At 35.2% G+C, this 14,105-nt stretch overlaps 1 protein-coding gene and 1 long non-coding RNA gene across 2 annotated transcripts; one reads left to right on the top strand and one right to left on the bottom strand.

The window, feature by feature from the left end:
* Positions 1-1,949: 1,949 nt before the first annotated feature.
* LOC127521617 (uncharacterized) lies at positions 1,950-6,343 on the bottom strand. The gene is made up of 3 exons (XR_007932425.1): positions 6,233-6,343; positions 4,298-4,441; positions 1,950-3,755 (listed from the first exon to the last, which is right to left on the bottom strand). It is a non-coding gene; the product is annotated as an uncharacterized LOC127521617 (long non-coding RNA).
* A 63-nt stretch (positions 6,344-6,406) lies between these two features.
* cetn3 (centrin 3) lies at positions 6,407-10,737 on the top strand. The gene is made up of 5 exons (XM_051910963.1): positions 6,407-6,570; positions 6,860-6,995; positions 8,820-8,934; positions 9,110-9,301; positions 9,628-10,737. Exons 1-5 carry the CDS (start codon positions 6,554-6,556, stop codon positions 9,669-9,671), a joined length of 504 nt encoding a protein of 167 aa, XP_051766923.1. The 5' UTR covers positions 6,407-6,553; the 3' UTR covers positions 9,672-10,737.
* The last annotated feature ends 3,368 nt before the right edge of the window (positions 10,738-14,105 follow it).

The following is a 14,105-nucleotide window of genomic DNA, read 5'->3' as shown; positions in this document are numbered from 1 at the left end:
TTTATTTAACAATTCGAACGCAGTTGACGTAGTGAACGCAGTGCAGTGCTTCCGTGTTTACCCTTTAAAGCAAAAGTTCATTGTGGCTCAGTTGCAATTCTTGGTTTATTAAAACTGCATATTTAGTCCGGATTTGAACCCCAGATCAATGTTGGGGGTAATTACATTACATAATCAGATTACTTTTTTGACGTAACAAGTAACACTTTACTTTATAAATTTACACATTAATATTTGAGTTACTTTTTTTAAAAAGTAATGCAAGGTACTTTTCATTTAAATTTAATTTGCTTGTAATTTTTTTAAACTACTAAACTAAAATTCTCTTCTCAATAACGTGGCCACTTAGACATGCGCACTCATTTTGTGTTCAAAATTTCTCAGTCAATTTCCCCGTCTCTGTCCTAATCTCGTTACTCGTTGTGAACCTGACTGCAGTTTTAACTTTACATCATGCATCATATCATAAGCTCTCGCATACAGAAGATTGATCAGACGGCCCCAGAATAACTGGTTTGTTTTTCTTGGCTTTGAGGGAGATTGGCCGGATCCCAGGATCTCCTGTGGCGGCATGATTTGGAACAACATCTGCCTTTCCTTCTTTCTCAGCGAGCGAAAGCAAGCGAGAAGCCACATGAGTGCATGTGGTCTTTAACCTTCTGCCACAAGAAAAACATCTCCACATGATTATCACTGCGACGGCACCGCAGAGTCACGCGTCCCTCTGATGTCTAGATAAATAAGGCTACTGGAGGAGCTTTTATGTGACCTCGCATAAAGTGTTAGCTTATTAAAAATGTTTGTATGTGGGTTTCTCTACTAAAATATATGTTAAACTCAGCTACGAGACCTCATGGACCGCACAGACCATCATCTCCATGGCTGTATCACACATTGTCTACTTCATCCAATAAGAATGCAGAAACAATGAGGGGGCGTGTCTAGAACATCACACCACCACTGAGCTGAAAGAACAGGTATTTGGGGAGGAGCTCAAGGAGTGGTAAGGTCAATAAGATGTTCTGTACTTCATGTAACTCATAGTTTCCCACCCATACCCTAATGAGTCAGTAAGCTATACTAATGATGCTAGTCTTTCATGTGACCTTGTTCTCACTGTTCATGGCATCTGCATCTGTTTATCGCTTATATCATAACAGAAATACACAAATGCAAAAAATAATAAAACATTTGCAGCAGGGAAAGTGATGTTCAACTTGAGTACTTGACACCCATAAATTAGCCTACATCTCCACATTGGTGAACAAAGATTAAATATTAAAAATCATTATATATATATATATATATATATATATATATATAAAGTATCTTTGGATTAAAACATCTTCCAAATTATTACATTTTAATGTAAATATAATCATTAAATCATGAAATTCAGTAACAATAGTTATACATAAAATTTGTTACGTTACATTTTATGATAAATTCAGTTTAAATTCACACAACAGATGTATTATATACACACACAATAGTTTTATCAATAAATAATATATGTAATTATTTTTATATATAATTTAAAAATAATAAATTGTGTTATATATGTATGTTATATATTTGTTACAATGTTACATTTTTATATAAAAATTTTTGATCTATTAATTTGACTTATTGATAAAACTATTATATGTGAGTGTGTGTGTGTGTGTGTGTGTATATATATATATATATATATATATATATATATATATATATACACACACACACACACACACACACACAGATAAAGTATCTTTGGATTAAAACAACTTCCAAATTATTCAATTTTAATGTAAATATAATCATTAATCATAAATTTCAGTAACAATATATATATAAAATTAGTTACAAAATGTTAAATTTTATGATAAATTCAGTTTAAATTCATGCAACAGATTTTATATATATATATATATATATATATATATATATATATATATACGTATATGGGTCAATAACATGATGCAAATTTTTTTGTGTCCATATGGTTTAACTAAATTTAAAGGGGTTAAAAATACATTTGATACATTTTATGATAAACTTACTTTGGATAAAAGCATATTCTAAATGAATACATATTAATGTAATAATTGATCATTTTTTTCTGTCTTTCATCTACCTACCTATCTATCTATCTATCTATCTATGATAAATATAAATGTTCATATTGTATATGATACCTTTGGATAAAAGCATCTTCCAAATGATTATAAGTTTATATTAATATAATCATTAATTTATTCAGTTTTAAATCCAATAACAAACAGTTTAATCAGTATCTACAGGATAAATCATCAGCTCGCACTTCTATAACCTTTACAACAGGCAGTTTAAAAAGCAGTCAGAGTTTTGACTTCCTCCATCTTAGGGCAGTACGTAATTACCTCTTACAATAGTAACTGTGAAACCTCTGAAGACTGTCTTCCCTAAATTAATCACACTGACGACAATAAAAAAAAACCCTCCCACCGCCAAAGATCCCTTCAGTGTTGAAGCCAGCACCCAGCTACCGGTCTGAACTAGATCTCTCCAGCCTCGGCAGCATCACAGTAGTTCCTCATCTGCTTTTGTTCAGCATGAGCCAGTCAAAGCTATAGTCAAACCTCCCCCCACTGATGCATTACAAACTCACACACAACAACATCACACTATAAAACAGGGTCAAGCAGGTAAACCATAGTAGTGAGCTTAAAATGACAGGTAATTGTGTGTGAAATGAATTTATACTCAGAAGATATTTTAAAACGATTATTGTATTTAACACACAACATCACAGCCGTCTGGCAAAACACAAATAAGTCCAGATGGTCCAGGCATTCGAGGGTCCTTATGACTAAGACACTGCACCGTGACGGTCACAAGTAGGCTAATGAAATGAATGGACTGTCACGTGACCAGCTCCATCCAATAGGCACAGACTTGTTTCATGGGATACACAAACTCTGTTCTATTAAACTCATAGCCAGTGATTTGTACTAACAGAACCATGCTTGAGATAGACGTCACTTTCTGAAACCCTCTTCCTTGTGTTGGCGTGCATGCAAGAGATTAGCTTACAAGGAAACTGTTCAAAAGCTGAATTGCCAGCAACTGCTCACACCTCATATGAGTAATGATTAGCGAGCATGTGAACAGTCCTGTTGTTTCTTAATACGACACCTATCAAATGTCAGCGGTTGCCAAGAGGTAATCTTTGTTGTCACACAAACAGACTTTCTGGTTCCAAGTGCTCAAAATCAAAGAAGCAAGTTCAGTCAAAACATGAAAGCATGCAGTGTGCACTTAAAAAAGAACTGCCGCATTCCACATTAATGAAGAAATTATGTTTTTTTTTGTTTTTTTTTTTGCACGGCACTAGTACAAGTAAACTTGGCTCCATTTGGGCCAGTGCACCTCACAGGACTGAATCTATTAGGGTGTGGTTTTATGACCATGGGACCTTTTAAGCTTGAACCCACAACAGCCTCATGAGACCAGAGACGCATTTTGTGCTCATCAGAGGAAGTGGTTTGGGAGCCACCCATCTAACTTCCTTAAACATGCTGTAAAGATATTGCCACCGATCATGCTTTTACAGCAAGAGAATACTAATATTCTATAATATTAAATTAATTACACAAAACCATTTTTTTGTGTGTATGAAAAGTCTTAAAAGAGTTTCTTGGATTTCCTGTTGCTGTTCAAACTGGATATAGAAAGGATCCATGTCAGTGTTGTCATGGTGTAGGGCGTCCTCTATTGGTGGTTGACTGCAATTACTAAATTGAGGATAAGCATTAAACAAATTGCTGTTAAATATCATCAATAATAATTATGTTTATGAATAGCAACCGAAAATAAAAATGAAATAAAATTTATTTAATTATTATCATAAATGTATATTGCATTTACATTTATTATAAGTTTATATTACATACAATAATACTAGTAACAGCAATGATTATATATAATATTAAATTATTTATACTCGTATATAATTACTTTATTTCATTTTTATCAATATTGCTTATATCAATTTATGTTTGGCAACAACACTTCAGTTTCTAAACTATTACTATTACCCTGTATTATATTACATCATGCCATATACATAAATAAAGGCTTTGATACTGTGAATCATGAAGAAACTGAAACAAATGAACTTTTCTCAACAAGCTCTAAACTGGTTCAAATCATACCTGGGTTGTAGACAGCAATGTATTAAAATGTGTGAAGTTATCACTTTAAAAATGCAAACTAGGTGTACCACAAGGATCAATATTGGGTCCTTTGCTTTTCTGCTTATATATAAATGATTTACCTGAAAGTTGCAAGGAGGTCGGTTGTCAAATGTATGCAGATGACACGATTATTTATGTGACAGCAGAAACTTCTCATTTGGCTGCAGAAATGTCAACCAGGCAACTGGTCGGTGTTTCCCAGTGGCTGCAGGACAACTGTTTAACTTTAAATTACAACAAAACACTATCAATGTGTTTTTCATTAAATAACAAGCGCTGGATGTATTTAAAATCAAAATTGACCAAAAGGAAATCAAGGAAGTGAGTGAATTTATATATTTAGGTGTCATTGTACACTTAACTTAAAGGGTCAGTGCACCCAAAAATGAAAATAATGTCATTTATTACTCACCCTCATGTCGTTCCACGCCCGTAAGACCTTCGTTCATCTTCGGAACACAAATTAATATATTTTTGATGAAATCCGATGTGAGGCCTCTATTGCCAGCAGTGTCACCGAACCTCTCAAGATCCAGAAAGGTACTCAAAACATATTTAAATCAGTTCATGTGAGTACAGTGGTTCTACCTTAATATTATAAAGCGACGAGAATACTTTTTGTGCGCCAAAAAACCCCCAAAATAAGGACTTTTCAACAATATCTAGTGATGGCCGATTTCAAAACACTGCTTCGAATCTTTACAAACCTTTGTTTCGAATCAGTGGTTCGAATCGCATATCAAACTGCTGAAATCACGTGACTTTAGCGCTCCAAACAACTGATTCGAAACAAAAGATTCATAAAGATTCGAAACTGTGTTTTGAAATTGGCCATCACTAGATATAGAGTACAACAGGGATGACGTGTTTTTGTAGGCAAAACCCGGAAGCGAGTTAGCATTTTAGGACTTCCGGTTCTATCGCCCTGAAGTCAATAGGTTTTTTGATGGGTTTTTGCTAAATCGCCTGAAATAAGGTCTGTGGTTAACGAAGCCTTTAAATATTTTCACGTTTTGATCTATGACATAATTAAACCTTTACTGTGTCTTAAAAACGGCGGTTGCTAACAAATCGCTAAAATGGACTACTTCCTTTGGCGGGGACTTTAGACGTCATCATGACAAACAGGACATTTGGACAGCATTTCTCATGAAAAAGTGGATAAGTATTCATACACAGCAGAGTTCATAATAAGCAAGCATGTTTTTAAATAAAGTTGTTTACTAAATAAAGTTTGAGGAAGCTTGGTGGTGGTGACGTTGATCCGTTGAACTTGTAAAGATGTTCTTGATAGACAAAACGTGTAAGTGTCATAACCCTTTGTTAAACAAAGAGCTTATTTTTTGCGATTTTTCAAAAGTCTATGGGAAAAATAGGCTTTCGATCGAGGGAACTCGTGCGCCGCTAACTTCCGGGTTGGCCTACAAAAACACGTCATCCCTGAGGTACTCTATTGTTGAAAAGTCATTATTTTGGGGGGGTTTTTTGGTGCACAAAAAGTATTCTCGTCACTTTATAATATTAAGGTAGAACCACTGTACTCACATGAACTGTTTTAAATATGTTTTGAGTAATTTTCTGGATCTTGAGAGGTAATAGAGCAATAGAGGCCTCACTGAGCCATCGGATTTCATCAAAAATATCTTAATTTGTGTCCCAAAAGATGAACGAAGACCGTTTTTGGGTGAACTAACCCTTTAAGTTTGATGCCCATATTAAGAAAATGTCTAAGACTATTAAGACAAGTTTGAACTGTTTTCATATGATGAGACCATGTATATCTCTTAAAGCAGCTCAAATGTTTATGCATACTATGATATTATCACATATGACCTATTGTGCGATAATTTGGGGTCAGGTTTCTCAATCAGTTGTTAAGCCTGTAATGTCATTATACAAACAAACTTTAAAAGTAATGGATCAGAAACCAATGAAATGGCAATAAGAACTCACAGTTTTCTCTACAAAGCTGAAAAAATGGCTAAAATCTTTACAGCGATGTGAACATTGAGTACCTTAAGCTTATTCAGGTTGGTTCTGTATGTAAGATATGCCGCCGTCTGGCCGCCATCATTAAGACCGCCCATTCCAGACCGAGCCCGCCAATCAAACAGGCTCAAAAGCAAATCTGTTCCCAAACAACCAATCACAAGTATCGTCATCCTGACGCTCAGACTGCGGCAGCCAATCGGAAACGTTTCCTTGACAATCAACTAGCAACGCGCTGTGCTTGGCGTCTCTGTGTTCGGGATTAGCAGGACTGTTGAAGCCGAACTCTAATCTTGTTGTACGGATTTGGGTTTCAGTATCAGCGAATTTATTGCCCAACTGCAAAAATGAGTCTGTCTCTGAGGTAATTATGAGGTGTTTAGTTGTTTGCTGTGTATTTAGAGACCAGCTGCTGGTGTGTTGAGCATTGCTAGCCAGTGCATGTGAATTGTTGACACATTTTTTATTACTGATAGTAATAATAGTGATTATAATAATAAAATGATGCACTTTTGGACATAATCATATACATGTTCTATGAGACCTCAAAATGCTGTCTAGGGAGGCACGTAGCAAGTGTGTATTGAATGGTATCTAAACTAAAGGAAGATCAGAATGAATCAGATGATTGATTTCCATGCTTGTGCCCTTAGGACTGACCTAACTGCTGATAAGAGCAAAAGGAAGAAAAGGAGGGAACTTACAGAGGAGCAGAAGGATGAGATCAAGGAGGCATTCGAGCTCTTTGACACAGACAAGGATAAAGAAATAGATTATCATGAATTAAAGGTAAAGATCTTTCATTATATTCGGAAATGTTAATCTATTTAAAAATTCAATTCTTAATGTTGAGAAATATGAACATTACCCTTGGCAAATGGAAGTGTCATATCAATGCAAACCAAAGAATGTTATATGAATAATTATATAAGTAATTGATATCAATATTTTGATTAACACATACTTTAAAAGTTTCTGATACCTTCACTAGATCCCACTTTTGTTCATTTTTTTTTATTTATTTTTTTTTTTAGTAAATTTACAATTATTTATATATGACTATAAGACCAATTAAAGAGGATGATACATTTTGAATAACAGTTTGAAACATTAATAATATATATATATATATATATATATATATATAAATATGTCCACATAGCATAGGGTTGTAGTGGCTTTGTTTTCTGACTTGTTGTAAGGTTGACTTTAAACTGTAAGATCTTTCTTAAAGGATTAGTTCACTTCAGAATTAAAATTTCCTGATAATTTACTCACCCCCATGTCATCCAAGATGTTCATGTCTTTCTTTCTTCAGTTGAAAAGAAATTAAGGTTTTTGAGGAAAACATTACTGGATTTTCCTCCATATAGTGGACTTCAACAGTTACCAACGGGTTGAAGGTCCAAATTGCATTTTCAGTGCTGCTTCAAAGGGCTCTACACGATCCCAGACGAGGAATAAGGGTCTTATCTAGCGAAACGATCTGTCATTTTCTAAAAAGAGAAAAAGTTGCTCGTCTTGCACTGCTCTGTGATGTGCCACTCATTACATAATCACTCTGGAAAGGTCACACCTTTTTTTTTTTTTTTTAGGGTGAAAAACCCATTTTTCGACATCGTTGTTTTTTGTAAAGCCCGTTTGACTTAGTCTTTGCATGTACACTTTATAAACACTTGCTCGGTACTTCCGCCTACATCACGCCGCGTGACCTTTCCAACATGATTACGTAATACATGGCACAACGCAGAGCTAATGCAAGACGAGCATTTGTGGTTAAAAGTATATTTTACCCTCATTCCTCGAATTATCCTACTGCTCATAAAATATTCACTACTAAGCTTAAGAGATATAACCAGTTTATATGGATCTTAAGCTGACTAGCTGAAGATGTTACTGTAGCTTTACCCATTAATAGACACTGTACTTCCTTGAAAATGAACTCCAGCACTGCGCTACAACAACCATAATGAAATGACCCTTCACAATAGATAAATAAACTCTGTTAGAGAGATACATATGGCATTTTGTCTGTTCAATAAAATACCTTACTTACCTGTTGAGTAAAACAAATACCATCTCTTTTACAACATTTCAAATCCCTCAGTTCTCATCATCTCTGAAAAGCCAAGCAATGTTGATTCTTGTTTTATTACTAGCTCTGTCGCATTCTCTTTTTGCCAGCAGACTCTCTTCTCTTCTGTTTTTTTTTTTTTTTTTTTTTAACGGGTGATTTCCAGAGGTTGGAGATTTAGCTGCTCCATGTCAACCTTTCTCGCTCATTGTGACAACTAACCAATGCCACTCCCATATGCGTCAAAGTAGCCAGAGCAACTTTTCTCTATTTATGGATATGACGAGACACACAGACGAGTAACGTATGTATGCAATTTCGCGCGAAAAGCATCCCACCTGGTCTAAAATATAAACACTTATAACAGGCTTACCATAGTGAATTACGGTAAGACAAAAACATGTTTTGGAAGAAGGATTGTATTGATTTATGTAGATTTTTGTTAATTTGAACAACAACAAAAAACACTTACATAGTGCATCTTTTAAAAATCGACAACAGTAGCTCAAAAATGCTGATATTTAAAATTTGTGTTCCAGGTGGCGATGAGAGCTCTGGGTTTTGAGGTGAAGAAAGTAGATGTGTTGAAGATCTTAAAAGACTACGACAGAGAAGGAACTGGGAAAATAACTTTTGAAGATTTCAAAGAAGTGGGTAAGTTAAGTTCACTACTCATCAATAGGCTTAGACTACGAAATGCTTCGCAGGAATGATATTGCTGAAATCTGGAGCACATAAATGTATGTAACATAATAAATCTTCTGCTTGCTTTGTGTGAATATTTCATTAGCGATTACACTCCAGACAAAGTAATATCATTCTCTTAAAGTGACAGACATGATATTGGAGCGAGACCCAAAAGAGGAAATAATGAAGGCGTTTAAACTGTTCGATGATGATGAAACGGGAAAGATAAGCCTGAGAAACCTTCGGCGAGTTGCTCGTGAACTGGGCGAAGACATGAGCGACGAAGACCTGCGAGCCATGATTGATGAATTTGACACCGATGGGGATGGAGAGAGTAAGTTGCTGGATTTTTATCTAGGGAGAGGAACAAAGTGCTATTTTTATTGCCTCTGATGAATGGAAGTAATTACTGTGCTTTTCCCAGTTGGCCCAAAGTGCTTTTCTCAATTAAGACCCAGCAAATTAATGTATTGCAGCCAACAAAAATGGGAACAGTGGAAATGAAGGCTGAGTTGAAAGCTGTTTGTGTGTCCTTTGGCGTTGTGAAGAGCTATGATATGTAATTTAATCAGCAAAATATTAATTGTCTGTGCTGTGAACAAGTAGGTTAAAAGCAAAGTGAATTTAAGTGATCACATTTGTTCTTGTACTGTCTTTCAGTTAATCAAGAGGAGTTCATCTCCATCATGACCGGAGACTCGTGAGCAGCTGTGATTCAAGTAGACTGTTTGCTGAAGATTTGGCTGCACATAAGATCCAATCGATCAGACAAACTGATCTAATGAACAGTAAACCTCATTTCAAATGTATGGAACGGTAGGTCCGGTTGGTGCTAAAGTTTGAACTGAACTGGCCGTGAAGGATGAACAACATTTCAGGTGATGAATAGGTTGGTTCGATTTTTATAGGGATACTTTGTTGTTTTATCATTGCAAATGTGTTATGTCTTTAATATTAATAGTTTGCATTGTAGTTGTTCATTTTGCATTTGAAATAACATTCCAAAGTACTATTTATTGTAAATGCACAGTAAAAACACCATTTTTCACTCGTCTCTTTGACTAAAGGGCAGAATCGTCTTCATAGCCACATTGAGGTGAAAGGTCCACTATGGTTCTCAATTGGGGGGTCACAGGTCTGTTCTGAGGGTAAAAAGACACCGTTTTTGTGTGTGTCCCTTTAAATGCAAATTATCTGCTACTCCCGGCCCCCTTTCCAGAAGAGCATGGAGCTTTAACAGCTCACGCTTCGGTTGTTCGACAACAACAAAGCTGGAGAATCTCACGCAGCCAAAATGAGGATTGTCAGTAACGGTGTTCAGCCTTACATTGTTCAAACCGGAGTCGGACACTGATGGAGAGACTCAGGAAGAAGTTACAACTTTTAGAATGCATCTGGAGTTTTCTGAATGATTAGAGGATAAATGTATATAGTTGCTCTGGAGTTGATTCAACTCATCCACTAGCATGTGTCGTCATGTTAATCTTTTTGTGCAAATCCAGCGTTGAATTGACCCTCGTTTGTGAAGCAGTCCGACGTAAAATGACAGCATGGCAACAACACTCTACTACAACAACTCTTCCTCATCTCTAAAGCAGCTCAACATGGCCTTGCCTTTTGTTGTGTGTTCTCGGGGACAGAGTTTATGTAAATTTTGGGGTTTGTGATGTTACCAACCCAGGAAGAAGCTCATTGTAGTCCCTACCAGTCGTTTGTTTTAGTCCTTAAAAACCGATTTCTGTAAAATAAAATATCTCACTTTGCATTGAACTTTGAGCGTCATAACTTTGCAGATGTTGTTTATGTTCAAACAGCAACATTACACACTAACTAAAGTTAAAAAAGACAGACAACAGAAGGTGTATTAGGCTGCCGTCACTTTAAGACCGAATGCACAGATCCAATATACTGCTACTGTTTTCTTTCTCAACTGGTTATGTTCACTTAAGATGAGGATACTTGCAAACATGGGCATTTTGACACGTAAGTATGTGTATTTAACCATTCAAGCCCAACTACATGGCAAAAAGAACTTCAGTACAGTATAGACAGCACACACATATAGCGAAATGAGTTCTCTTTCCCTGGTTACTGCGCTTTAAATCGCTTGGTTTTTAAACCACAATGCTTGAAAACGCATGTAAACGATGTAAAGCTTTCGTGACCATGCAGAACAACAATGTCACGCGAGCATAACCGCAATAGAGACGATAGTCCAAAATCTCTACCGGTTAATCATGTCTACTGGAATATCGCTCACCCATATCGCGGTAGCATTTTTTTTTTTTTTTTTTTTTTTGCAGTCATGTCTTTACGTCGTTGATTTTCAACTGATTCCAGGCAATGCAGCTCAATTTTTCTGAAACGGCATGGGATTGCAATTCTTTTCCACCTTTTTAAGGTCACTTATTGCAAGATTATATTAACTATATGATAAATAATAATATAAATATTAATGTAATTTATTAATAATAATGTAAGTTACATTATTATTAATTCCACATAAAAGCTGTATCATATAATGCTCATGCTGATGTTTTTTTATAATTAAAATTCTTATAATGAATGTACTTAATCCATTATTTAATAATTGTGATGTATCATTGAATAATTTTTATTTATTTATTTAGTTTGTTTAGTGGCATGTTATTTTGTTGATAATAAGATTAAAAGGGGATTTTTCACTCTTGGCCAATAGAGGGAGACATTATTCATAGAAAATCTGTTTTGATGTTTTATTCATTGGGTTTTCAAAAAGACTGCAGTTGTTGTTATAGACCAGGGAAAAGAGAGATTTTTGTTAAATACCATAATTTTTAATAATATTCCATCAGAATCCATGCAAAGTCAAGGAAACCAATGATTACAACACAAAATTGAATCTCAAATCTGATACTAGTTCACATCTGTGGCAGAATTTGTGTGAAGGAAACTTTGCAAACAACTTTTTCAAAGATCTGCTCAGGTTCATTGGAAAAGTTTGACGTCTACAAAAGTTTTGATCCTTGGCCTGATCCTAGGCCAGATGTCTGCCTATGTGGGATCGATTCAGCTGTCAAAACGATGTGACAGTGAGATGACAGGAAGGCTTTAAATGGCTGAATCACCTCTTATAACACTATCCAAAATTAAACATGTGACCGCAGCTCTGCAGAGGCTGACACCGATGACTCCATGCGTATCTGGGCCGCTGTGAGGATAATTTGGTCAGTGTGTCTCTGTCTGGAAGCAGAGGTGGCGCTGCATGAGGTAAGGACAATCCTACACAACATCAGCACAGAAACTGTTGTCATGGATACGGGCCAGCAGACCAAAGATGGAAATAAAGCCACATGTTGTTTTTTTTTTTTTTTTAATTTTACCTGCTACATCTAAACAACTCAGGCCAAAAGAATTGAGCAAGGTTTGATGAATGGCTGTTGAATGGAACAAATAAGCATTGTTCTTTCCGCCCCAACACACATTATAGTACTATCTATATTAAAGAATAAACTTTAACTTTTTTTATTATTATTTTTTTTTTTAGAAATTAAAGGAATAGTTCACCCAAAAATCAGTATTTTCATGTCACTCCGAAACATGTATGACGACTTCTATGTAAATAGGAGCATTATGATTCTTTAAATATTTAAGATTGTATTGTGTTTGTGCATATTCAAACTTTCAACAATTTTCACAATCATTTACGAGAAGCAAGAACCAATACAGTTTGAAGTCAGTGATTTGAAATGACTTAAAAAAAAAAAAAAAAAAAAAAAAACCTGGAATATTACCCACAAGTTGTTTGAACAGTTTGAGATGAATAATTTTATTGTAATTATAATAAATAATTTATATATATATATATATATATATATATATATATATATATATATATATATATATATATATATATATATATATATATATATATACATTTGCATTAATATATATTTATTTATTATTTTTATAGATAGATAAAATATATATATATAAAATTATTTACATAGATATTTTATATTTATAAGTATATATATCGTGTGTGTGTGTTGTATTGTGTGTTTTATTTTTACTATTATTATTTTATTTATTTATTTATTTTCCCTGTATCCACATTATTTAGAAAATTGGGTCTGGTTCCTGAAATCATATGTAGGAAAAACACTGAGACCATTCTTTTGAGATATTTTAAGACAAGCGTTTATAAATAGAACAGAAAACAATAACAATTTCATCTAGAGCTGAAATCATCTGATGTTGAAATGTGGTCAAATGTCGTAATACGATACACTGAAAATCACTGGCGTGCTTTAGATGAGTGAAAACCGAGGTTAAAGGTCATCCTGTCATTAACGTCAGGCCGTAGTGGCAGTAATGGCTTCCTTCTCAGTTGTCAAAAGAGTCTCCAGGGACAGCATCCTCTGTCAGATGAATGTTTCACCTTAGAAACCAACCAAAAAACCTTGAATGGACCGCAGACGGACATCAAAGCTCTCTTGTGACAAAACTACCGGTTAATTGTAGATTAGGTGCCATGATCATGAGACATCATCTGAATCACGGCACAATGCACTCAGATGGTTGAGATCAGATGGATTAGTTTGCTTTTCTAATTATACAGAGCAGCCATTCAATAAAGAAGTCAATAGTACCGCCTGGGCGTTCGCCCTCTAATTTTGGCTTTGAGGGTCTCGTAACGACTGTAATTTGGAGCATATTTAACTTTGGTGTATCTTAAGTCAAAGCCACACGATCATGGCCTACTCATACAAATTTCAAAACCTTCTAAGACATTTCCCTCACACACGGTAATTTAAACTTGGAGGGAACCATTTGTTAAAAAGACTGGCGTATCCATCCATTTTAAGTTTATTTTTAGAGTGTATACGATCCAATTACTATCGTTCGAACACGAGCTCATCCGTTTTAGAAACGCATATGAACTCTTCCGAGCCACAAATTTCTCCAGTGAATAAAAATGCATTTTTGAGGGCGACATGTTGGCCTGGTGATGTCCGTCTTCCTCGTTAAGTGTCGTCCAAGAACAATTTTATGTATTCTGCTGAGCAAGTAAATCTGGACCTCTCAGGGAAAGGTTTTCCATGACCTCCAGCATGGGTTTTCTTTTGTTTGGATTGGTCCGTAGAGGGTCAGCTGAC

Source organism: Ctenopharyngodon idella, chromosome 10 (assembly GCF_019924925.1).
Source record: "Ctenopharyngodon idella isolate HZGC_01 chromosome 10, HZGC01, whole genome shotgun sequence".
Lineage (NCBI taxonomy): Eukaryota > Metazoa > Chordata > Actinopteri > Cypriniformes > Xenocyprididae > Ctenopharyngodon > Ctenopharyngodon idella.
The sequence above is the reverse complement of the archived record's forward strand: the minus strand, read 5'-3'. Positions and strand labels throughout refer to the sequence as shown.